This window comes from Moschus berezovskii, chromosome 23 (genome assembly GCF_049115385.1).
Source record: "Moschus berezovskii isolate FMDL1 chromosome 23, NW_MosBer_1.0, whole genome shotgun sequence".
NCBI classification, from domain to species: Eukaryota; Metazoa; Chordata; class Mammalia; order Artiodactyla; family Moschidae; genus Moschus; species Moschus berezovskii.
Window position 1 is genome coordinate 50595761 of NC_142482.1, and position 24524 is coordinate 50620284.

Sequence of the window (24524 nt, forward strand, 5' to 3'; positions counted from 1 at the left end):
TGTGAAACACCCACTAGACTGTCTCTCTGTAGTGACAGAGAAACCATCTACACAAGATAGTATGTAATGTCATCCAAGTACGAAGCTTGGAGGATCGTCTTTATTCTGACCTCTTCTATATCTAGACTGCCCACCTGCCTTCTCCACTTAGATGTCTAATTGGCATTTCAGACTCCTGCTTTACCTACCAAACTCACTGTTCTCACAGTCTTCCCATTTTAGTAAAAGACAATCCCAGGCTTCCTCTTGCACGGGTCTAACACGTGGAGACACAAGTCTCATCAGGTCCTCTCTTCCCAGACATGGCACGTTGGTTCATCAGCACATCCCTCTGCTCTAACTTCAGAACATGTCCTGAAGGTGACACTTAACATCTTGGTCCCCAAGTGTGGACTTGTCTGTTTTTACTCTTGTCAGTCCCTCCAGCTGGAATCTCCTCCTCCCTGGTTTCTGGTCGATGGATTTGAAGCATTTGTTGATTTTTTTTTTTTTCTTTTGAAAGGCATGTCTGGGGAGGGGTGAATTTAATTCGATTCTTATATGGAGATCCTGTGTAGAGAGAATACATTTTCTTAAGACTATAAGACTATCTGTCCCTTTTCTTCTCAGATATTGCGCATCATGAGGTGTAGGGGAGGTCAGTTAACCCAGGTTTTAGGCATTTGTTGCTGTCACTTCTCTTTTTATTTATTTATTTTTTTGTCCATGCCACATGGCATGTGGGATCTTAGATCCCTGACCAGGGGTCGAACCCACACCCTTTGCCTTGGAAGCTCACAGTCTTGACCACTGGACTACCAGGGAAGTCTCCTGTTGCTATCACTTCTGAACCAACTAAATGTTGCTAAATTGTTCATATCATACCCACCTACAATTAATAACATGGGAAAAACTTGTACACAAAATATAATAATAATTATGCTGTGTATGTTTCCATCTGCACAGGCAGACTTTGCTCTTTCATAGTCTTCTTTGAAGGGTCTTTTTCTCCGTCTTGCCCTTTCTAGTCACTGCCTTCTCAGATCACAGAGCTGCCCTTTCTATAACTCTTTGTTCTGTTGTCTCTAACAGAGACCAATTTTTTCTTTTGGCAAAGAAAGAATATTTAGTCTCCTGAAATGCAAGCTTTATTTAAGAGAGGCTGTCCTCAGTAGAAATGTGTTTATTGCTTATAGACTTTTCATTTTACCTGCCAAGTCCTATTACTTGAGGGACTAAAAAAAAAAAAAAAATCTTATAAAAAGTACTTTTATTGATTAACACAAGGAGAAAATTAAGCTTTTAAATCAGACAAAAGGAGAACGAGGCACACTAATACACTGAACTGTAAATTAGCAGCATGGAGTGCATCCTGTGGACCCATAGCATAACTTACTTCAAGTCCAAGACTGGAAATCATGCAGAAAATCCCCAAAATGTCTATTGTTAGCAGCTCTAACAAGTGTTGTAATTAATGGCAGGAAAATATTCCAGACCAAATACAGGTCCTGCTGGAACCTATGGGTGTCACTTTTCTAAAATGTTAGTAAACTGTATCTTAGATATTACGTAACTAGAAATATAATCTCTGCTCACGATAGCATCTTTTAGTTTTAACAAACATTTATTCAATAATCCTGAGTTTTTAAAAAAAGTTTTAAATAGAATGAATTTAAAAATCCTAGAATCTTATTTTAACGTAAAGGATTTTTGAGCACCTCCATGTATCAGCTATTGAAGAAGCTGTTGAAGATACTGTAGGACTGAGATGCAGCTGACCTAATGTGCTTACGGTGTGTACGTGCATACCGGTTACTATCTTCCTGGGGCTGCTACACTGGATGAATCTCAGGGAAACATTCTTGAGAGTTTTGCCCTCCCCGCCCATCTGAGATCAGACACCAAGACTGCTGGCATGTTCCCAGCTGAGATGCTGGTGAAAGGTGACTGGAGAATTGGGGTATGTTGGGAAAGAGTTAAAGAGCTTTTGTGTGAACCTTCAAGTGCAACTGGTGGAAGGTTTTGGTCCCCTGCCTTTTTGCTGTCCCTTGCATTTGTCTGTGTGGTTCACCTGAAAAGTTGTCTATTAATGCAGCAACTATGTGAGGAGGGTTGCTCCTAATCACCATATATTGTCTTTCTATAAGCATGAAAAAAAATCTAGACTTCCAACTACCGAAAAAACCACAGGGACTTGAATCTGGCAGCCTCCAAGTCTCTGGTACAGGGAATATGTCATGGAATTTCCTGTTTTAATTGCAAAGACCGATTGAATTCCTGGGGCATTTTTGACCTCACCTTGGTTGACGAGTCTCCTGACTCATCCACTTTATTTAAAAAAAAAAGGAAAAACACTTTTTTAAAAAACTTTTTTTTAAGAAACTTAAGGAAAGTCAATTATTTTAAGTTTTGAAATATATCATATCCGTGTATGAGATAGTTGCTCAGTCTTGTCAGACTGGATTGTAGCCATGGATTGTAGCCTTCCAGGCTCCTCTGTCTATGGAATTCTCCAGGCAAGAATACTGGAGGGGGTAGCCATTTCCTCCTCCATGGGATCTTCTCGACCCAGGGATCAAACCTGGGTCTCCTGCATTATAGGCAGATTCTTTACTGCCTGATCCACCAAGCATATAAAACATACATAATGACTAATAATAATAAAAATGAACTCCCATGTGCTCTCTTCGTTTGAAGAAACAGATAACCTGTGCTAAAGAAAAGGCGAGTAGACAGAAAGCAGTATTGCTTTCAAAATAGCCACATGCCTGATTTTTGTGTTCATTATTCCTTAGCTCTTTTCTTTCCTTTTCGTTAAACAGTTTTACTTTTAGCTCTGTATCCCCTGGATAAGACTTTGTTTAGTTTTGCCCTTCTTGGAGAACTGTACGGAAATGGAATCATGCTGAATATTTTGGGGGACTTTTTCCTTTCCCTCAGCATTTGTTTCTGAGGTTGATTCAGATTGCTGTGTAGTGGCTGTCGTTCCTGTTCTTGCACTGCTGCAAAGGATCCCATTGCGTGGGTCACCACTGTGTACTTTGCCATCCTCCAGGTTTCTTTACTGGGGTTTGGGAAGCAGTGTGCTCTGCTAAGTCGCGTCAGTCATGTCCAACTCTGTGCCACCCTACGGACTGTAGCTCACCAGGCTTCTCTGTCCATGGGGATTCTCCCGGCAAGAATACTGGAGTGGGTAGCTGTGCCCTCCTCCAGGGGATCTTCCCCACCCAGGGATCAGACCTGAGTCTCTAAAGTCTCCTGCATTGACAGGCAGGCTCTTTACCGCTAGCATCACTGGGGAAGCCCCCTGGAAAGCAGTATGGACCCCAAATTCAGCAAGTCAGCTAGCCACTGAAAGCTTCAAAGATTGACCCCTTTCTAGCCAAATTCCCAAGTGGTTTGCTTCCATTTGTGGGAATGGTGAAGGCCCTCATTTCTGGAGACTTTCTAGAGAGTGGACTTGCTTTGCCTTCTCCAGGGGATGTTAACTCCTGACCTGATTCTACTCCATCCGGAATCACAGCCCTGCTTCTGCAGGATCCTCCCGAGGCTTTCTTCCCTGTGTCTGAGTCCTTCCCTGTGTTCACCACACTCCTTTTAAGGGCTGATCCGTTTTGGGGGTGGGGAACAGCTAGGAAACCAGATTCTCTAGCTAGAAGGAGGCTAGTCTTCAGAGCACAGGAAGGTACTGAGACTTTCTTCTTCCTGTGCTTGGCTTTCTAAGGGCCTTCTCCTTCCTTCCGCTCCGTCCCCACCTTGTTTCTCATCAGAAATTGGCAGATGTTCTGTTCCACCCCATCTTAGTGTATCTCGCAGTAGTAACCCTCCCTGAATACTCTTTGGGAAAGGCATCGTTAATATATTTTCCATTTGTTTACATTGGCTCCTTTTACCTAGATCTCAGGACTGCAGTGGAATCTTCTAGTACCTTAAGATAAGTCCATTTATCTTGAGGGAGAATGTGAACCGTTAAGGGCAAACTAATTTTCAGTTTACATTTGATTTAGAGTGTATAGGCCAAACGATTTTGTGTGTGTGTGTGGGTGTGTGAATGACAGTAGGGCAAAGAAGGAATTTTGTAAGTTGACAAGAATAATACAGTCTCAGGTTTTAAAGGATATTCATTGCCCTTGGAATTATATTCTTTGAAAGTCGGAGAGTAACAGAAAGGGCCCAAACCAAAATTATCTTTTTGTAAATATCTGCAGTCTGAGAAAGATTTTGTCCGTAAAAACACTATGAAATGATTGATCTTCCTAATGATGGTAAATCAAAAATTCTACCCTCTTTCCACTCCTTCCCTCCCACCATCCCTCCCTCTCTCCCCTCCTTTTTGGTAAGGGGGCAGAAGTGAAGGTGAAGAAGTCAAGGACACTGATTTATCCTTTGTTAAAAGACTTTGTTTTATGACAGGTACACACTCTGCTGATCGGGGTATATTAGATAGATTTTATTTGGGGATTTGTCCAGAGTATGTTTTCTTCTGTCGGTTACTTTTCTATATCCCTTTGACTTTGAATGTATTAAAGAGATGGAGACTGAAATGAAAACTGCATCTAATTACACCTTTTCCACCAAAATTTTGAACCCCAAAGCTGCTGCTGCTGCTACTGCTGCTAAGTCACTTCAGTCATGTCCGACTCTGTGCGACCCCATAGATGGTAGCCCACCAGGTTCCGCCATCTCTGGGATTCTCAAAGCAGAGAAGCTCAATTCTGAATAACTGAAAATTGGACATAATCCTTATTTAAAATATTTCTTATCCTGATTAAAAAAAATTATTTTTCAGTTCTTCCTGCTGCTCAGATTTTCTTATCCATAAGTATTTTAATGTGAGTAAAATTTCCAGCTAACTGGCTCCTCGTCTTTCAAACACCAGACCTTAACCATATTGCCCTGTTTTCCGCTCTGTCCTAAGCAGAGGCCAGAGGTGACTGGACGTGATCACGAGCAGCTGTGACTGTCTATGCGGTGAAGCTAGCTTGGCTTGCTCTCAGCTTCCCATCTCTTGTCACGGTGATGGGCTGTCAGGAGACCCGTCCCGCTGTCACCCCCCTTTCGCCCTGTGTAGTGGCTGTCGTGTCTGCTGCATGCAGGAAAGCGAGATGGGAGTGAGTACCGCAGCCTCAGAATGGATGAGTTAGGAGTGGAGGCATGGCTGACCCCTTGGGGCTGTCAAACATCTATTTCTGGGGCTCTTACGCTTTCCTCTGGACACAGGAGGACTGAGGTCCCTGGGAAGGGATTGCCTGCTATTCTCAATTCCCTGTAAAACCTTTGGAAATTTGTAATCTACTTGTTTCTCCAGACTGCATGTGCATCCATCTTGACTCAGACATTAATAGAACTTTAAAAATTCTCTGATAGCCTTATCTCAAGAGCATCAGCTATTCCTTACCACACAAGACTGGCTGTGCATGCATACTTCTTAAGGATGGGTTTGTTATGCTCTGTTGTTATAAGGTGGATGTGGTGTGATGTTCCATGATGCTATATTACACTATTCCCTTTCCGTTTGTGTGTGTGTTTGAAATTTCCCCCAGTAAAGCTTTTATGAAACTGCAACACTGCATATATATTTGATTGGTCTTCAGACATACCCGAAAGAAAGGAGTTACTCGGGGAAACATTGCCATTGTCTCAAATGGTACTATTAATATTAACAGTGACCTGGTGACGTGTCTTCATATATATGTTCATTCACTTATATTTATGACACCTGACAATGTTCTAGGCACTGGGGACAAGCTAGAGGGAAGCCCCTATTTCTATGAATCTTATAACCATTAGGTTCAGGGGAGAAGGTCTGTAGATAGGTAAGTAGGTAAATAAACACGATGGTTTAAGGTGGTGCAAGGTGCTGAGGAAAACAGAACCAAGTCCTGTGAGACAGTGGAGGTGATTTGGTGCAGACAGCTAACATGAAAGTTAAAGAAGGCTTCCCCAAGAAGGGGAGCAGGGTCGTGGGGAGGGAGGGGTCCCCAGGCAGGGGGAGCTTCTGAGCAGGCGTCCTGGGATGCCAATTCTCTGGGGGGGGTGCCTCTCCCTTTTAGGAAGGTGGCCCCAGAGAATGTGCAGTCCAGCCAGTTCATCCGACATACATACCTCCCGACACCCAGAGTCCGAAATTAGACTCTTGCCCATACCTGCTGCTTTAAGAGCTATCGAGTGAGCCAGTAAATAAGCCAGTAAACATATCCTTATTAAAAGGGCTTTCAAATTAGTGGTTAACCAAAACAGTCACTTTTCTGCAGTAGTAAAATAAATGTACCCAGTTATTTGCATAAAAATAGGCTTCCTTTCAAGTATGGCCATCATAAACGGTCTTGTGGGACACCTGCCTACTTTCTGAACGTGGTTCTGAGGTTATTTTTTAATGCCTGTGTGTGTGTCTTTGGTAAATACATGTTTTGTCCTGTGCAGCAGGCGCCGTGGAGACTGGAAGAACAGAGCCAGGACGATCGTGACCCAGCCTCTGCCTGGGGGGCACCCAGAGTGGGAAGAGGCAGGGGTCTGTGACCAGCCCAGATGCTTACCATGTGCCAGGTGCAGGGTCAGTGGTCGTTAGTAGAGCAGACCTGGGCACAATCCTAGTGCAGCTCAGCTTCAAGTGGATGAGACAGACAATCAATCACGACGCTGACAAAGTTCAATGGATGTCATGAAGAAAATTGATGGGGAATTCCAGATGGGATGGTCAGGGAAGGGCTCTCTGGGGAGGTGACGGTCAGACCTAGTGTGAAGAAAGAATCAAGGAAAAGGACGTTCCTGGCAGAGAGAGTGGTGTGGGCGATGGCTCTGAGTCAGAGAAGAGTTTTATGAGTTCACGGTGGGTAGAAAGGAGGAGACGAAAGATGGAAAGGTGAACAGAGGCCAGATCCTATCGATGACATTAAAGAACTCATTGACATTATTCCAAGTGCAGTTGGAAGTTATTGCAGGTGTTAAACAAGGAGAATGGTAGGAAATCTATTTTCAACATATCATTTTAGTCACAAGGTTAGATGTAGGGTTAAAGGGATTCACCAAAAGATCCTAATCCTAGTTTTTGCCTGGTCTTTATCCTAGCCACACTATTTACTTAGCTGTGTAGGCTGTTTGTTCATCTGAGAAATGAAGGTAATACAGTCTGCCTTCTATTGTGGTGAGGATTGAGTGAGTAAGATAACTTGTCAAGACCATGTGCAATGACCAGGATATGCTCAATAACATCAGTGCCCTCCTCCTTCTCCCTCCTTCCCATGGAGTAAAATCCAGGAGCAAAGTGTTCTGGGGTCAGTCTCTGCTGGCCTTGGGGCCAGCATCACTGAACCCAGTGACAGCTCCATGAGGTGTTGGCTACCATGTCCTGCTGTGGGGCTGAGCACCGAAGAATGGATGCTTCTGAGCTGCGGTGCTGGAGAAGACTCTTGAGAGTCCCTTGGACTGCAAGATCAAACCAGTCCATCCTAAAGGAGATCAGTTCTGAATATTCTTTGGAAGGACTGATACTGAAGCTGAAGCTCCAGTACTTTGGCCACCTGATGCGAATAGCCGACTCATTTGAAAAGACCCTGATGCTGGGAAAGATTGAAGGCAGGAGGAGAAGGGGCAACAGAGGATGAGATGGTTGGATGGCGTCAGTGATTCAATGGACATGCATTTAAGCAAACTTTGGGAGACAGTGAAGAACAGGGAAGCCTGGCATGCTGCAGTCCACAGGGTCACAAAGAGTCAGACATGACTTAGTGATTGAACAACAAGTTCAGGGTTGATCTGGCCCATTCAAGAACTGGATTAATAATGGTGGCTTTATCAATGGCTTGTTCCAATTGAGATGATTAGTTTAGTCTCACAGAGTTTCTTTTTTTTTTTGATTCCTTTTGAAGGAAAGAACCAAGTTGCAAATGGAGCACCACTTTTGCCCTTTCACTGATACTTCTGGGTTCTCTTAGGAGGATCTACAAACCTTCACGTTTCTTGTTCATATCTGAGACTCTGATTTAGACAAAAGACATGTTCTTCACTTGATTTGCTTGGATGTTCCTGTTTTGAATCTCTAAATATCTTCTGTAAATAATCAGTTTCTTATCCACTCTTGAGGGAGCATTTAATTCTCATGAATTCCATAATAGTGTTCATTGGGTTCGTGTTACAAGTTTGCCTCATAGGTGCAAGGTTTATTTGTTTTTAATGATGTAAATAAAATATGTGAAGAAAATGCTGTTCAGTGGTGTGGGGGTAATAAACATGACCCAGGAGAGTAGCAGCTGCCCTCAGGGTGCCTGTAGTATTAGGAATCCTGAACCTTCATGAATCGGCATTAGACTTAACCTGTAGTCAGTTCTGCCCTGGGATGGATAGGCATTGTAAAGAGCTTTACTCATGCAATGCTGGTTAGATGGTGTTGTTTTTGTTGTTGTTATTTTGTTTTTGTTATGTTTTTGAGGGGGTTTATTTGTTTATTTTTGGCTTAGCTTAAAAAAATCTTCTTGAGTAAAAACTTGGTAGAGCCATTTGAGGTTCACAGCAAAATTCAGAGGAGGGTAAAGATTTCCTGTGTACCCCCTGCCTCCACTCATACATAGCCTTTTCCATCATCAACATTCTGCTCTCCAGTGGCACATTTGTTACAGCCGATGAACCTACTCGTCATCATCACCCAAAGTCTGTAGTTTCCATCAGGAAGGGTTCACTGTTGCTGTTGTACGTTCTATGGGTTTGGGCAAATGTATAATGAAATATATCCATCATTAGATCACACAGAATATTTTCATTGCCCTAAAAATCCTCTGTACTCTGCCTGTTCATCCCTTCCCGCTCTCCCAAACCCAGGCAACCACCCATCTTTTTACCGTGTCCGCAGTTTTGCCTTTTCCAGAATGTCGTGCAGTTGAAGTTATACAGTATGTCGCCTTTTCAGACTGGCTTCTTTCACTTAGTAATATGCATTTAAGGTTCCTCCGTGTCTCCTCCTGACTTGATAGCTCATTTCTTTTTAGTGCTGAGGTTGGATATAATTTAATATTGACCCATGCATCCTGCCTTGAATGTTTTTAGATATACCAGGGCTCTGGAATCAAACTGTTCTTAGGGGGCTGTCCACAGCGGAGGTTGAATTGTAATTTTCCTGCCTTCGTGATTCAACTCAGTGTGACCTTGAAACTTAACGATTCTGCAGAGACATCTTTCAGCATATGTGGGCTGCTGAGTCAGGAGTGTCTTGGTCCCACGGCTCTCAAGGAGGTGGGTCCTGCAGGCTCTCAGAGTCCACAAGCATCTGGCGTCAGCAGTGCAGCTATTGCCGTGGCAGATGGAAGGAAGGAGATTATCTAAGATAAATGGCTAAATAGGTAAAATAAATGGCTGGAGGAGGGAGAATTCCATCACTGGAAAGTGGTAGTGGCAAGAATAGAACCCCGGCATCTGGTTTCTGCATCCCTGCTCTTAGCAAAACCATGCTTGACTGGCTCTCAGAAAAGGCTGTTACCTGTCTCTCCTACTCAGCTAACAGCTCTGCTTTCATGAGGCTGTTGCATGGAACGTGATGTTTGCTTCTGACTCCCTAATGTAGGAAATGTAAATATCGTTCATGCAGTTATAAGCTTGATATCATAAGTATGTGCTGTGCTTAGTCGCACAGTCATGTCCGACTCTTTGCAACCCCATGGCTGTAGCCCGCCAGGCTCTCTGTCCATGGGGATTCTCCAGGCAAGAATCCTGGAGTGGGTTGCCATGCCCTCCTCTAGGAGGTATATGCTATCTAGGTACAAATTCTCACATAAGTGGAAAATTAATCCTGGAAGGACAAGTAAAACTGATAAGAGGTATGCTTCTCCCGGACAGCATGTTAATTGAGGTCCTGTCTAGTAGTAGCAGCTAAGAACTAGCCCAAGAATGGCCTCACAGAGGGGCCTGATCTTAATTTTAAATCAAGAATTGGTGCTTACTGCTGCTTTTTTTTTTTTAAGCTTCGCTGCCCGGTCCTTTTGAAGACACAACAAGAAAATTGCACAAGAGCCGTGTATTCTCTGCTCAACTTTGTTTTGGTTAATCTAGTGTGAGTTCTTGCCAGGTTCCCCCCACTGGGAGTTGCATCCATGGTGATGAGAAGCTGGAGCTCTGTGCAGTGGCTCGGAGAACTCTCCACAGAGACAGCCAGGGGCTTCTCAGAGGCCTGCCACCCACAGCAGTAGCTGGCTGTGTTTCGTTAGTCAGGGGGAATAATTCAGGCATTTTCCTTGACAAATATCAGGAGAAAAAAGGCAGGAAGGCTATTATCAGTGGATAGTAATTCCATCAAATAATGGCCTGTAACTTGCTAAACTTTCCATTTGCTTTGTGTATCTATTTTAATTTTGGAAACACACACACACATATATTGAATGAACATCATTAGGTTGAATTAATAGTTCCTGTGGATATGCTCACGTATCCCCCTCAAGTTTTGCATTTTATTGTAGCAATCTATTTGAGTTAACCAGTTCATTAATGTTTTTGCCATTTGCATTCTTCTTGTGGTGGGTGTCAAGTTCTTTTCAAAATGTATATGTAACCCCATCTGCTTTTTGGGCTTCCCTAGTAGCTCAGACGGTAAAGCATCTGCCTGCAATGCGGGAGACCTGGGTTTGATCCCGGGGTCGGGAAGTTCCCCTGAAGAAGGAAATGGCAACCCACTTCAGTACTCTTGCCTGGAAAATTCTATGGATGGAGGAGCCTGGTAGGCCGCAGTCCATGGGATCACAGAGTCAGACACGACTGAGCAACTTCACTGGATCTGCTTTTTATAACTCGTAGAAGTGCTTGCTATATAGTTTTGTATATGTTCATTTGTTGGTATACAAGTATATGAACTTATCTTCAAACTACACTTAATAAATCATGGTGGAAGATGAACCTTTACAGCCACTTATCAAACACAGTCCCAACCCTGTGTCCTACTGTCCCTTTCTGTGGACAGACTACCGAGCTCGTACGATGCTGTGGTCCTCGAGCAGGCTGTGTGCTCCAGTACTTTTTTGCACTCACAGTCTCTCTATCGAAGGGCCATTTCTTTCCCTGTCAGCTGGGTGACTCTCTTCACCTCCTAGATACGGGCGCAGGGGTTTCCTTCTCTGAGAAACTTCCGTCTTTCCCAGGTGATCTTTCCCTCTGGGGCTGCTGCGCACGTCACACTGTATCATAATTTTGTGTATAAGTTTCATTTATTGTTGTCTGAAAGGCAGCATGTATAATTTATTTTGTTTCTCAACAAAGCACACAGTAAATGTGTTAAATATTTGTGGACTTGAATATAGCTCTTTGTTTCTGTCTGTGCTCCATCCCAGGCATCCCAGTCTACTGGATATTAGTTCTTTATGAATGTATCTCTCTCTCTCACAAGGTGTCGAGATCAGAGAGTATTCCTCATTCCTCTCTTATCCCTCAAAGCACCCGTGATGTTCAGTGTAGTGATTGGTACTCAGTAAATGCTTGCCGGTTTAGCAGGGTTCCTTGGACTCTGATGTTTAGTTCTCCAAGTGGAAGGTGAGAATCAAGGGCTTCATAACGTATACGTCCTTGAGTAGTCTCTAAGAGTCAAATATCATTTAATTCTGTATCTTTCTGTTCAAACAGATGCCTTTTAGAGCAGTTGTTCCACGTAAAGAAATTTTCTTGGAAGAAACCTCAAACTTTATGTACAGAGCAAAGACCCATGGCTCTCTTAGATTTAAAAACATGCGTATGTTGTTATAACATCCATAAATGTTTGTCTTGTTTAAAAGGATAGAGGCACAGAATGTTGAAACGCCTTAATAACAGCTTGAGATACCAGTTTTTCTAGGTAGTTTCCCTCTGAAACCTGAAGACAAAAATCACATTCCTCTTGTCCCTGCCTGCGGTCATGACATAAGGATTCATTTCTTTTTAGCTAATTCATGGAATTTCAAGAAGATAATTCTTTTATCTTCATCATTATAAGAAATGTCATGATTTTCTTTCCACAGATTTAAAGGTTAGGGTTATCTACCTAATTGTGGAATCCATGGAGTTTCTTTTCTTGATATTGAACTCTGGGTTTTATTTGGGGGCCTCATAGTTGTGGGAGGGATATTGAATACAGTTCAGTTCATTTCACTTGCTCACTTGTCCGACTCTTTGAAACCCCATGGACTGCAGCACGCCAGGCCTCCATGTCCATTGCCAACTCCCAGGGCTTACTCAAACTCGTGTCCATTGAATCGGTGATGCCATCCAACCACTCACCCTCTGTCGTCCCCTTCTCCTCCCATCTTCAGTCTTTCCCAGCATCAGGGTCTTTTCTAATGAGTCAGTTCTTTGCATGAGGTGGCCAAAGGATTGGAGTTTCAGCTTCCGTATCAGTCCTTCCAGTGAATATTCAGGACTAATCTCCTCTAGGATGGACAGGTTTGATCTTGCAGTCCAAGGGACTCTCAAGAGTCTTCTCCAACACCACAGTTCAAAAGCATCAATTCTTTGGCTCTCAACTTTCTTTATAGTCCAACTCTCACATCCATATATGACCAATGGAAAAACCATAGCTTTGACTAGACGGACCTTTGTTGGCAAAGTAATGTCTCTGCTTTTTAATATGCTGTCTAGGTTGGTCATAACTTTTCTTCCAAGGAGCAAGCGTCTTTTAATTTCATGGCTGCAGTCACTATCTGCAGTGATTTTGGAGCCCCCCAAAATAAAGTCTGTCACTGTTTCCACTGTTTCCCCGTCTATTTGCCGTGAAAATAGATGACATCCCCCCCCCGTGACGGGACCAGATGCCATGATCTTAGTTTTCCGAATGTTGAGTTTTAAGCCAACTTTTTCACTCTCCTCTTTCACTTTCATCAAGAGGCTCTTTAGTTCTTCTTTGCTTTCTGCCTTAAGAGTGGTGTCATCTGCATTTCTGAGGTTATTTATGTTTCTTCCTGGCAATCTTGATTGCAGTTTGTGCTTCATCATTGAACACAATGATGGAGAAAGGGCACCATGCTGTTCGTGCCTATACCTTTTAGTTCCCATGCCCTTTGCCCTGGGAAATCCTTTTTTTTTTTTTTTTTTTAATTCTCATAGTTCTATTCCCTATGAAGAAAGATTAAAGCCACAGGAAACCCCCCCCATTTGTTTTTAACAATCATTTTGGAGTTTCTGAATCGATAATATTGGAGACTAGTTAAGAATAACCATATCCAGAAGGCCAAGCCCCTGTGTTAGGATTACATACTGTATAAATCATAGTTAAGCTCCTTAACTTTGTACACAATCAAAACATTTACCAAGGAAGTTAGTCTAATGGTTTGTTACTTTGAAAACTTATTTCATTTTCAGAGATTTTACTGGATGCAGAGTGTTTTTTTTTTTTAATGCAAAATTGAATGATAAAAAAATTCATGTGTGGTTGATGATAAGGATGCAGTTTGCTTTTAAATTTATACTCAGGGTTGAAATACATGAAAATTGTCATCTAAACAGTGCTTTCTAAATGGGGGAGAAATCCCATATTGATTAGAGTATTTTTCAAAGGAAATATATATATATATATATGTCAACTTAAAAGAATTCAGATATGAAAATTGATTTTGAAGTATTTGACCACAAGTAATATGATTGCAGCATGTTTCTTTTCTTTTTTTCTGATGCTCGTTTTGTTGGCTATTTTATAATCATTAAAAATACCTCTGAAAGACTGGATAGGTTCTGTTAAGCCAAGGAAGAAACTTATTATGCCCACACTGTGTTTTTTGGAGCAAATATAAGAGTTTATTGCTTCAGGCAGTGGAGTAAATTTGGCTTCTGATCTTTGTGAAGTAGAGCATATATTAGATCATGTAATCAAGATGCTGAGTTTGCCTTGTTTTTTTTCTTTCATTGCTTCCTTCTGATGTATTGCTGCTGTGTGGACAACCCTCTCTACTTCTGCTGCTGAAATTTTTTGTTTGCATCATTCAGGAAACCTCCCAAGGTAAGCACTTATACGGAACTTGGTATGCTTGCTGGCCAAGTGTGCCAAAATTTCGACTTTCATCCATCACAATGACCCCTCTGAAACACCTCTGCTTTTGAGAAGACAGCCCGGCATTCTAATGTAAAACTTAAACCATGAACAGTTAATGTTGGTAATGATATTAAATGTGAATGGTCCTCTACATCTTATAAAGCACTTTCATACATTATTTCATCCTTGGAACTAATGTGTGGATTTTCAGAACAAACCTATCTGGCTGTTGTTTATATTTTGTTGATGATGACATGAGGCCCAGAGAGAGGAAATAACATGATAATAACAATAACTCACGGACAAGGTAATGGGGAGTGAAAGTGAAAATTGCTCAGTCGGGTCCGACTCTTTGCCACCCCATGTACTATAGTCCGTGGACTTCTCCAGGCCAGAATACTGGAGTGGGTAGCCTTTCCCTTCTCCAAGGGAAGTCTTCCCAACTCAGGGATCGAGCCCAGGTCTCCTGCATTGCAGGTGAATTCTTTACCAGCTGAGCCACAAGGGAGACCCAAGGATACTGGAGTAGGTAGCCTATCCCTTCTCCAGCGGATCTTCCCAACCCAGGAATCGAACCGGGCTCTCCTGCATTGCAGGCGGATTCTTTACCAACTGAGCTATGAAGGAAGCCTTCATAGGGTAATGCAGAACTGTATAATATCACCACCTAGAAAGTGGGAAGACAAAAATGGTAACATCATGGTAGGTTGGTAACTGGGTTTTTGAGTGGACAAACTATCTTTTATGTGTCCTACTAAAAATCATTGATATCATCAGAAAAATTCCCCAAACTTCTAGAGTTTCAGCCATCTGCCAACTTTATGTTTTCCTTTGGAGTTTCTAGCCAATTGCAAAGTCAACTAATTAGAGCTAGCCCCCATGCTCCGGCCAGCCTTCATTGGCATGTGTGCCAGTGAGAAGCCTAAAAATTAGAGTTGGTAGAAAAAGAAGACAATGAGAAGCAGGACATCATCTGAATGCTCAACTCTTGAATGAGTGAAAGCTGATTTTTATTACCGGTGAGTATTTTATTGGTTATCCAAGGGACACCAAAAGGAAGGAGAAATGCAACCAGCCTCTGACCAGTGATGTTGGTTTGGTTTTTGAGATGGGATCAAGTCTGGCAACACCCGCATATATTATTTGGTCAGAATCTAAGACACGTTGGGTAAGGGGAAGAAATCCAGGATAGATTAGACTTACTTATATCTGGGATTATGAAGGAATATCTAACTTAGCTTTTGGAGTATTGAGACCTCCCTAAAATGCTAAATGTTGTCCTTTTATTGATGGCAGTATAGGAATTGTCCTTTGCATTAAGAATTCCAGCTCCAGTAAGGAAGCCGTGCATTGAACAAATAATATGAAATCTTTTTAGAAAGAGGCAGTGTATAATGTTTAAAAATATAAGCACTAGCACACTGGCCAAATCTGAGGGATTAGAATGTTATTCCTGAGCAATCATTGACGTGGTGTGTGTTCAGTCATTTCCGAGTCTTTTGTGACCCCATGGACTGTGGCCCTCCAGGCTCCTCTGTCATGGGATTTCCCAGGCAAGAATGCTGAAGTGGATTGCCATTTCCTACTCCAGGGGATTTTTCCGACCCAGGGATTGAACCCGCATCTCTTGCATTGACAGGCAGGTGCTTTACCACTAGTGCCACCTGGGAAGCCCCTGTTGATGTGGAAAAGTGTAACCAGAAATGTCTCTGCTACTCAGAAAGATGTGAGCTCCCCTTAAGTAGCTCATTCTTCCCTTGCTATTGGTTCCTAAAGGTTTCAGAACAGACAGCCAACCTTGTGATGTATTTAATTCTCTCCGTACAGAAAAAGGCACTAAAATCCTGAGCAGTTCCACATAGGGTTACTTAATGAAGGAGAAGCAGTGAAATGAAAAATAGGCACAAAACCACATTTTTAAAAAATCACTAATTGCTTTATATACAGAAATGTTCTGGTTACTTTCTACCTGGTATATAATAATTTCATGGTTTCACTAGGTATCCTATTAATAGTTCCTATGAAGTGTCATGAAATTTCCAAGATAAAATGAATGACATTAAATATAAATATATATATACATGTGCACATGTGCATGCTATAAGGCACATCTAGAAAGTATGAAGATCATCTTAAATTCAAATAAATGACACAGCAAACTGAAATTTTTTAAAAAGCCGCTAAGAGAGACAAGGTCTTTTCATGCAGAAACTGTGAATATTGAAAGCAAATGGGAAACATATTTTTAATGATGACTGTATAAACATGAATTTTTATTTGTTTCAGGCAATGAGATTTTGACATGCATAATTAGTAAAAGCATCAGAGAAGACAAGTTGGTTTCATTTAACAAATATTCTGGGCAGGGGCCAAGTGCTGCATGAATCAGACCAGATCCCAGCATTCTAATGGGGTTAGAGTACAGAACATGTGCATAGTGTAATATAAAATCAAGAGGAAACTATCTGTCAGACTCATAGGATGGAAAGTCCTGTTCTGACTTCTGCAGAACTGACAGCTAAGACCAGGCAAAATATTAAAAACCTATACTTGAACCTTTACATGGCATCTTCACAATGACTGTTGAATGAATGAAGGAAAAAATAGAAAGACCTGTGGTACCAGAAGGACACTTCATCAGTTTAGTAGAAAGAAGGTTCAAGTTTAGCTAAATTATGTGTTCCCTTCACTGGTGGACAGAACCACTTTGCTAAAGACTGAGCCAGAGAATAGGTGGGGAAAACAGTGGAAACAGTGACAGACTTTATTTTTGGGGGCTCCAAAATCACTGCAGATGGTGGCCACAGCCATGAAATTAAAAGATGCTTGCTCCTTGGAAGGAAAGTTATGACCAACATAGACATCATATTAAAAAGCAGAGACATTACTTTGACAACAAAGGTCTGTCTAGTCAAGGCTATGGTTTTTCCAATAGTCATGAATGGATGTGAGAGTTAGACTGTAAAGAAAGCTGAGTGCCAAAGAATTGATGCTTTTGAACTATGGTGTTGGAGAAGACTCTTGAGAGTCCCTTGGACTGCAAGGAGATCCACTCAGTCCATCCTAAAGGAAATCAGTCCTGAATATTCGTTGGAAAAATTGATGCGGAAACTGAAACTCCAATGCTTTGGCCACCTGATGCGAAGAACTGACCCATTAGTAAAGACCCAGATGCTGGGATGGAGAAGGCAATGGCAAGCCACTCCAGTACTCTTGCCTGGAAAATCCCATGGATGGAGGAGCCTGGTAGGCTGCAGTCCGTGGGGTCGCTAAGGGTCGGACACGACTGAGCAACTTCACTTTCACTTTTCACCTTCCACTTTCACACATTGGAGAAGGAAATGGCAACCCACTCCAGTGTTCTTGCCTGGAGAATCCCAGGGACGGGGAGCCTGGTGGGCTTCCGTCTATGGGGTCACACAGAGTCGGACACGACTGAAGTGACTTAGCAGCAGCAGCAGCAGCAGCAGCAGATGCTGGGAATGGAGAAGGCAATGGCAAGCCACTCCAATACTATTGCCTAGAAAATCCCATGGATGGAGGAGCCTGGTGGGCTGCAGTCCGTGGGGTCGCTAAGGGTCGGACATGACTGAGCGACTTCACTTTTCACTTTCACACATTGGAGAAGGAAATGGCAACCCACTCCCGTGTTCTTGCCTGGAGAATCCCAGGGACGGGGGAGCCTGGTGGGCTTCCGTCTATGGGGTCACACAGAGTCGGGCACGACTGAAGTGACTTAGCAGTAGCAGATGCTGGGAAAGATTGAGGGCAGGAGGAGAAGGGGATGACAGAGGATGAGATGGTTGGATGGCATCACCGACTCAATGGACATGAGTTTGAGTAAACTCTGGGAGTTGGCAATGGACAGGGAGGCCTGGCATGCTGCAGTTCATGGGGTCACACAGAGTCGGTCATGACTGAGCGAACTGAACTGAACTGAGCTGAGCCAGAGAAAACACTCTGTCCCACTTCCATTCTCAAGGAGACCCAAATGCCCAGCTGGATCATAATCCTGATCCTCTTCTGTGGCCTGTCCCCAGAGGGAAAGTGCCCATTGTACCTTACAAATCTCACCAGCAATTTGGATTTTCTTGTCATTACATTAATTTGTGTTTTCCTGAGGAATATCTGCCTTTTCCTATAGTCTGTGTTCGGACAATTATTGAAATTATGCCTAATGATGATGGTAAATAATAATCACCTCCCTATTGTATTTTCTGTTTCTATTATGTGTGAGGATTTGCACATTTTACTTAAAACTATTCTAAGGTAGAAGTGCTGATTAGGAGAAAGGAGGGGCTGTTTCTTGGAATATTTGGTTGAGTTATCACTGTTCCTACCCAACTGTTATACAGGAAAGAAGTCTCACAGTCTTTTTATCTATCCTTGGAACTGTACTCTTTGAATGCTATGCTATTTTCAGTTTCTATTAATAATAGCTGTCTTTAATTCAGCACTTACAATATGCCAGATCTACTTTAAATCCAAATGAAAATTTAATGCAAACTTGGGTGCTTTCAGAGAAATATGGGCAACGTCAGTGGTTGCCGGGAGGAGTGAGAGGAGAGGAGGGATGAACAAATAGGTGAAGTACAGGATTTTTAGAGCAGTGAAACTGTTCTGTATGCTACTGTAAAGGCAGATATATGACATTATGCATTATCAAAACTCATAGGACTGTGTAGCTTAAAAGAGTGAACCTTGATGTATGGAGTTTAGTTGTTAATAATGTATTGATATTGGTTTATCGATGGTAATAAATACAGCATAACGAATACAAGTTATTAGCAATGACAGAAACTGCTAAGTGGGTGTTTGTGAAGAGGGGGTATATGGCAACTCTTTGCCCTAGCTGATCAGTTTTTCTGTAAACCTAAAACTGCTTTAAAAAATAAAGTATTAATTATGAAAAAAATAGATGTACTTCGTATTCACAGACTACAATAGAAAAAACTGTGGAAAGCATTTGACAAAGTTCGACACTTGTTTATGTTATAAACTTGCAGCAGGTTTAGTAGACAGAAACCTCCTCAAGATGGTAATGGGTGTGCATTATACATACAGCTGTCACCATATTTAACAGTAAATCACTGAACACTTTCCATCCAAGATGCGAAATAGGTGAGCATTTAGCCACTTCTCTTCAGCATTGACCAGACTTTTTAGCCAGTGTAATTAGGCAAGAAAGAGAAAAGAAATTCAGATCAGAATGGAGGAAGAAAAAGCAGCTTTATTTGTAGACAATAAAGTCATATATTTGATAAACATTAAAGAATCTCTGAATAAGCTTCTAGAACTTACAAGTGGCAGGGTGGCAAGAAAAAGGTCAAAATACAAATTGTACCTCTTTAAAATAGCATGAGCAATTAGAAAATAAAAATTAACAGCAACCCAATAATTTACAGTAGCTTCAAAAACAGTAGATATTTAGGGATATACTTAGTTGAAAATGCACAATACCTTTTTCTTAGCATCTCAGATATAGTTGACCATTGGATTTGTAGGCAGATGTGCCAAGAGATGGAGAAAATATCAACTGTATTCAGAGAATGACATAGAGTTGGACTGCTGGTCCATGGAAGGGAATCCTGGGTGACACATCTAGGAGGTTGAGGAACTTCTCTGACGGTCCGCTGGTTAGGACTCTGAGCTTTCACTGCCAAGGGCATGATTTCAATCCCTGGTCAAGGAACTAAGATCCCACAAGCTGTGTGACATGACCAGAAAAAAAAGGAAGAGGTTGAAACCAAATCCCGCTGTGGAGGACCTTGATACCAGGATTGCATCTCGATACATTCTGTGTCTCTGTTTTGAACAAAGCAGTGGCCTGATTCAAACTCCCTTTCAGGTTAATCTGAAAGCAGAGGATAAAATAAATTGGGTTTGGTCAGTGGGTGGGAAAAGGATGGTATTCAATAAAATGAGCCAGGAATGAGGTAAATTCATTACCTCTTTTTCAATAAAATGAGAGATAATGAGGGCCTGCATTGGTGCAGTGCCATGAGAGAAGAGGAAGGGAAGAATGATCAAAACATTGCAGAACGAAAGTATCCAGGACTTGGATGCTGATAGCATGTGGGAGAAGACAGTGCCACAGGAGGAAGCAGAGATGAATCTGGAGTTTGAAGCTGAGTAACTGAAAATTCAGCAGGAACTGAAGAAGAAAGACCTGCTTTGGTGCAAGGCAAAGTGAGAGAGTATAGTTATAGAGTGAATTGAATTAGAAATGATGGCAAAGCATCTGAGAGACGCCTAGCAGGTAATTCACAGTTTGTAGTCTGCCCTAGAAAGGTCAGGTACATCCTGATGGGAAGGAGATAGGAGGTAAAGGAAGAGGTATTGATTATGTTGTCAAAGAAGAAAGGATTAAGTAGGATAGAAGACGTGAGAGAATACGGGTGAGCAGGGACCCATCCTGTTTTCGGGAATGGACGGGGAAGAGCCAATGAAAACTCAGAAGAGAAAACCAGGTACCCTTGTGATGCTGCTGCTCATGGTGACACTGAGAACTTACACTAGTTCTCCCCGAATTGTGTTTCTTTAGTTCTTAAAAGTTATTTTTTTCTAGTGTTGTATTAGGACAAGGAAAAAATATTCTTCTGGTTGAACTTGAGAGTAAGATTGAACATTTTTTTATATTGCACGTACATGTACAGTAGAAAGAGAAATTTCCACAAATGTATCCTTGTGTAAATTGTTTTGTACCATTTATTTGAATTTTCTTTTTGGTGTTACATTTTGTAAATTTGTACTCCAGAGCAGAGAAACGTTTATTTCAGCATGGGCCTAGTGCATACCGTTTAATCCTTTCACCAGTAACATATCATGCAATGTTTATTGGAGCATGTTCTACCTCCCTTAAAAAGAAAAACAAGCTTTTAGATAAACATAGAGACACCTGCTTTATGCCTCCTCATTAGTTTAAAATAAAGAGCCTTTGTCTCAGAATTTTCAGAGTTGAGATAGGTGTGTTTTTCCTTATTGTGTGTGTGTGAAGATCTCTGTCTAAGTATGTGTTATGCGTGCTCTATTGATGGAAACCAGGAAAATGTCCCAGTCACAGGAGCCCTGCCTTTAGAAGCCCAGTCCCAGGGCTCCTGGATGGCCCTCAGAATGTCAGACATGGTCTCGGACATTTCGCTTTTCATGCTTCTGTCATCTCTGGCACAAGTATCTTACTTTCCCAGGGAGCTACACTGAAACACATGCAGAGGAAAACAAATTAATTCTTCCTCCTCCTTCTGTTTTCTTCTTCACCCTTCAGTATTTGTTGAGAACTATCCATGTGCCAAGTGAGCACTTTGGAGCTGGAAGAAATTTCTGAACTGAGACCATTCAGAGTCTGAGACTAAGGAAATGGAGGCTTAAGGAGTGAATTGGCCCAGACCATCCAGTGAGAGAACTTTGGGCTGCGATTCTAGGCCTTCTGATTGCTGCTACTGTCTGTTACACCATGTGCTAGAAAAGTGGTTTTTCTGTTTTTTGGGTTTTATGGAGGAAAAAAAAGCAGGAAAGAGTAAGAAGGAAGAGTCTGAAGCAGAAGTAAATATCTGCATGATCACTTTGTTTACAATCACATTCTTTACGCCGTTTGCTCATTTTTAAAGCCATGGTCATCGTTTTAAGATCTCACTTTGCCAACAAAGGTCCGTCTAGTCAAGGTTATGGTTTTTCCACTGGTCATGTATAGATGTGAGAGTTGGACTGTGAAGAAGGCTGATCGCCGAAGAATTGATGCTTTTGAACTGTGGTGCTGGAGAAGACTCTTGAGAGTCCCTTGGACTGCAGGGAGATCCAACCAGTCCATTCTGGGGGAAATCAATCCTGGGTGTTCATTGGAAGGACTGACGCTAAAGCTGAAACTCCAATACTTTTGGCCACCTCATGCGACGAGTTGACTCACTGGAAAAGACTCTGATGCTGGGAGGGATTGGGGGTGGGAGGAGAAGGGGACGACAGAGAATGAGATGGCTGGATGGCATCACCGACTCGATGGACATGAGTTTGAGTGAACTCCGGGAGTTGGTGATGGACAGGGAGGCCTGGCGTGCTCTGATTCATGGGGTTGCAGAGTCGGACATGACTGAGTGACTGAACTGAACTGAACTGAATCCCTCTTCTAATTACATAAGTTTGTTGGCAAAATCTTGAACAGGAGAAAATGACAGCATAACAAAATAAAACTGTTACTTTTTGGAGGCAGTATCCTTTAAAGGGTCATACTGCCGTACCAAAAAACCTGACTTTACCAAAACAGGCTCAGAAATAAGGAGGGAGAAATCACTCTATACAGCTTGTGCCATCTGAAGTGCAGTTTCATTCAGACTTATTTTACAGTCTGTGACCACCATCATTTTCATCATTCACTTTGTGCATTTCTGCAAACGGAGTGGTGGCCTGGAATGAGATGAGTTCTAGACCTGTTCTGTCCAATACAGCAGCCACTTAGCCACACATAGCATTTGAACATGTGTTATGTGGCTGGGCAAAACTGAGATTTTTGTGAGTGTAAAAATACACACCAGACGTCAAAGACTTGGTATGAGGAAAAAAGCAAATATTTTAAAAAGTGTATTAGGTTAAGAAAAGCATTATTTAAATTGTTTTATCTCTTGACTTTTGAGTGTGCCTACAGACACAATTTAAATTACATTTGTAGTTTGGATCATATTTCTGTTTCAGACCAAACATATAGCTGAATATGGAACTTCTTTTTAGACTCCATCCTGAGGTTTTTGCTCAGTTTCTCTTACCCTGTTAAATGCAGCCACTCTGCTGTCACCCCTTACATTTCTGCCTTTATATCTGAGCCCATGAGTGTTGCAGCTGCATGAATTGAATGGCAGCATAGCCCTACCCCTCTGCATTTTTTCCTAGGAGGCATTTTTACTTTATTCATTCAAATGTCATTTATTAGATGACTATAATTGAGAACGTTTGTGGAAAGTACAGTCTGAAGAATTTGTGGGGCTCACGAGGCGATTTAACTAGTGGTTCCTGCTCTCTGGAACTCACAGTATGGTGAGGAAGATTAGACATGTACAGCGTTGTAAGTGGTGGAAAACAGATCATGCTAAACATCATCATTTCGACACGACATGAATGCAGGGCTTGAATTCTTTTTGGTCTGGTTCGGTTCTCCAACAGTGTGGTGACACGTGAACACACTTGGCACACCACATGTCTCATAGTCATCGTACTCTTTCAAACGAACAGAGTTGAAAAGTAACCACCAGCAGGACACGGGCTCGCCGATATTTATAAAGCCGGAGAAATGGGGTTTGTGGAGAGATCTCAGGTGCACCTCCAGAGTCGACAGCGGCCAGAACAAGCTGTGAGTAGCAAGCAGCTCAGTCCGCAGATGGGAACAGTGGGTGAATTGTACCCGGAGAGGAGGATGGCAGGGTCGTGTGAGCAAAGAGAGACACACTCCTTCGTGCAAAGCCCAGCCAGCCCACATAGAGTGGACCTTTTTCCCCCTATGGGAAGCCCTTTTCATTCTGGACCTGGGGGCTAGGAAGTACACAGGGAGGCTTGTGTTGATCCTTTTGACGAGGAACTCGGCGAACTGTACCAGCTCTCTTCTCACAGCCGTAGGAAGCTTCTTTGCCTTTTCATTTTTCTTTCTTTCTTTGACTCAGCAAATACAGAGCACCTGTCTACCGTGTCTGTGGCTGCAAGGATTAAAGAAATGAATTAACACAGTCCCTGGCTCAGGAAACCTCCAAGCTTGATGAGAAAGTAACACGCTTAGGATGGTGCCTGCCACATAATAAACACTCTGTAAATGGAAACTGTGCTGTACTGTTAACTGGGAGAGGACCCCGACAGTGCTGTTAACTGGGAGAGGAGCCCGTCCACAGAGACTGTCAAAATGGATAGCAGTAGCTGCCGTAGACGGAGTTTTACTGTGCACCATGCATTGTATTGGTAGACACTTTGCTTAAATGCCACAGCCCTCATTTAATATAAAAGGTGTGCTTACTTCGGTGGACTGTGTATTCAAGAGGTGAAGCTATTGACTGAAACAGCACAGAGCAGGGAAGTCACATACGCACTGAAGGTGACCTTTGGGCAGGTCTTTAAGAATGGCCAGGGTGTGAAGAGAGGCAAGGGGTTGTCAGAGGGGAGATTTTCTTAGACTTCCACATTTTCTCTTCTCTTTTTTGCCCTGGACTTCCCACTGTGCTCATCTACCCAGAGGATTGGTGGAAGCTCTCAGAGTTGGAGAGATGCCTGACTCTTGACATAACCTGTAGGTGAATAGGGGAACTTGCTCCTGTCTTTTGGGAAACGAGTGGGAATCCAGTAAACACACAGATCATGTCTGTAGGGTGACATTTCTCTTGTCACTTTCACAGTCAAGTGGGAACAGACTTCAACCAAGTACTGTTGGGTAATTTACTACCCTACTCACCAGTGTGGCCTATTTAAGCAGCAGTCATGTGTGACAACACAGATTTACGAGATCATTTTTGAGTGAATGGTCATTCACTGTGAAGTTGCTTTAAAAAGTAAAGTCTCAGAATATTTTTGTTTGGTGGAATTGTGGGCAATAAAATCATTAGGAAAACCA

The 24524-nt window shown here is 42.3% G+C and overlaps 1 protein-coding gene across 11 annotated transcripts in view; it reads left to right on the forward strand.

The window, feature by feature from the left end:
* KIF13A (kinesin family member 13A) overlaps window positions 1-24524 on the forward strand; it is a 197666-nt gene that overhangs the window by 66625 nt on the left and 106517 nt on the right. For all 11 annotated transcript variants that reach the window (XM_055406723.2, XM_055406726.2, XM_055406727.2 and 8 more), the window contains exon 3: window positions 13903-13915. In XM_055406723.2, coding sequence (XP_055262698.2) covers window positions 13903-13915 — 13 coding nt within the window. The remainder of the gene's footprint in view (window positions 1-13902; window positions 13916-24524) is intronic.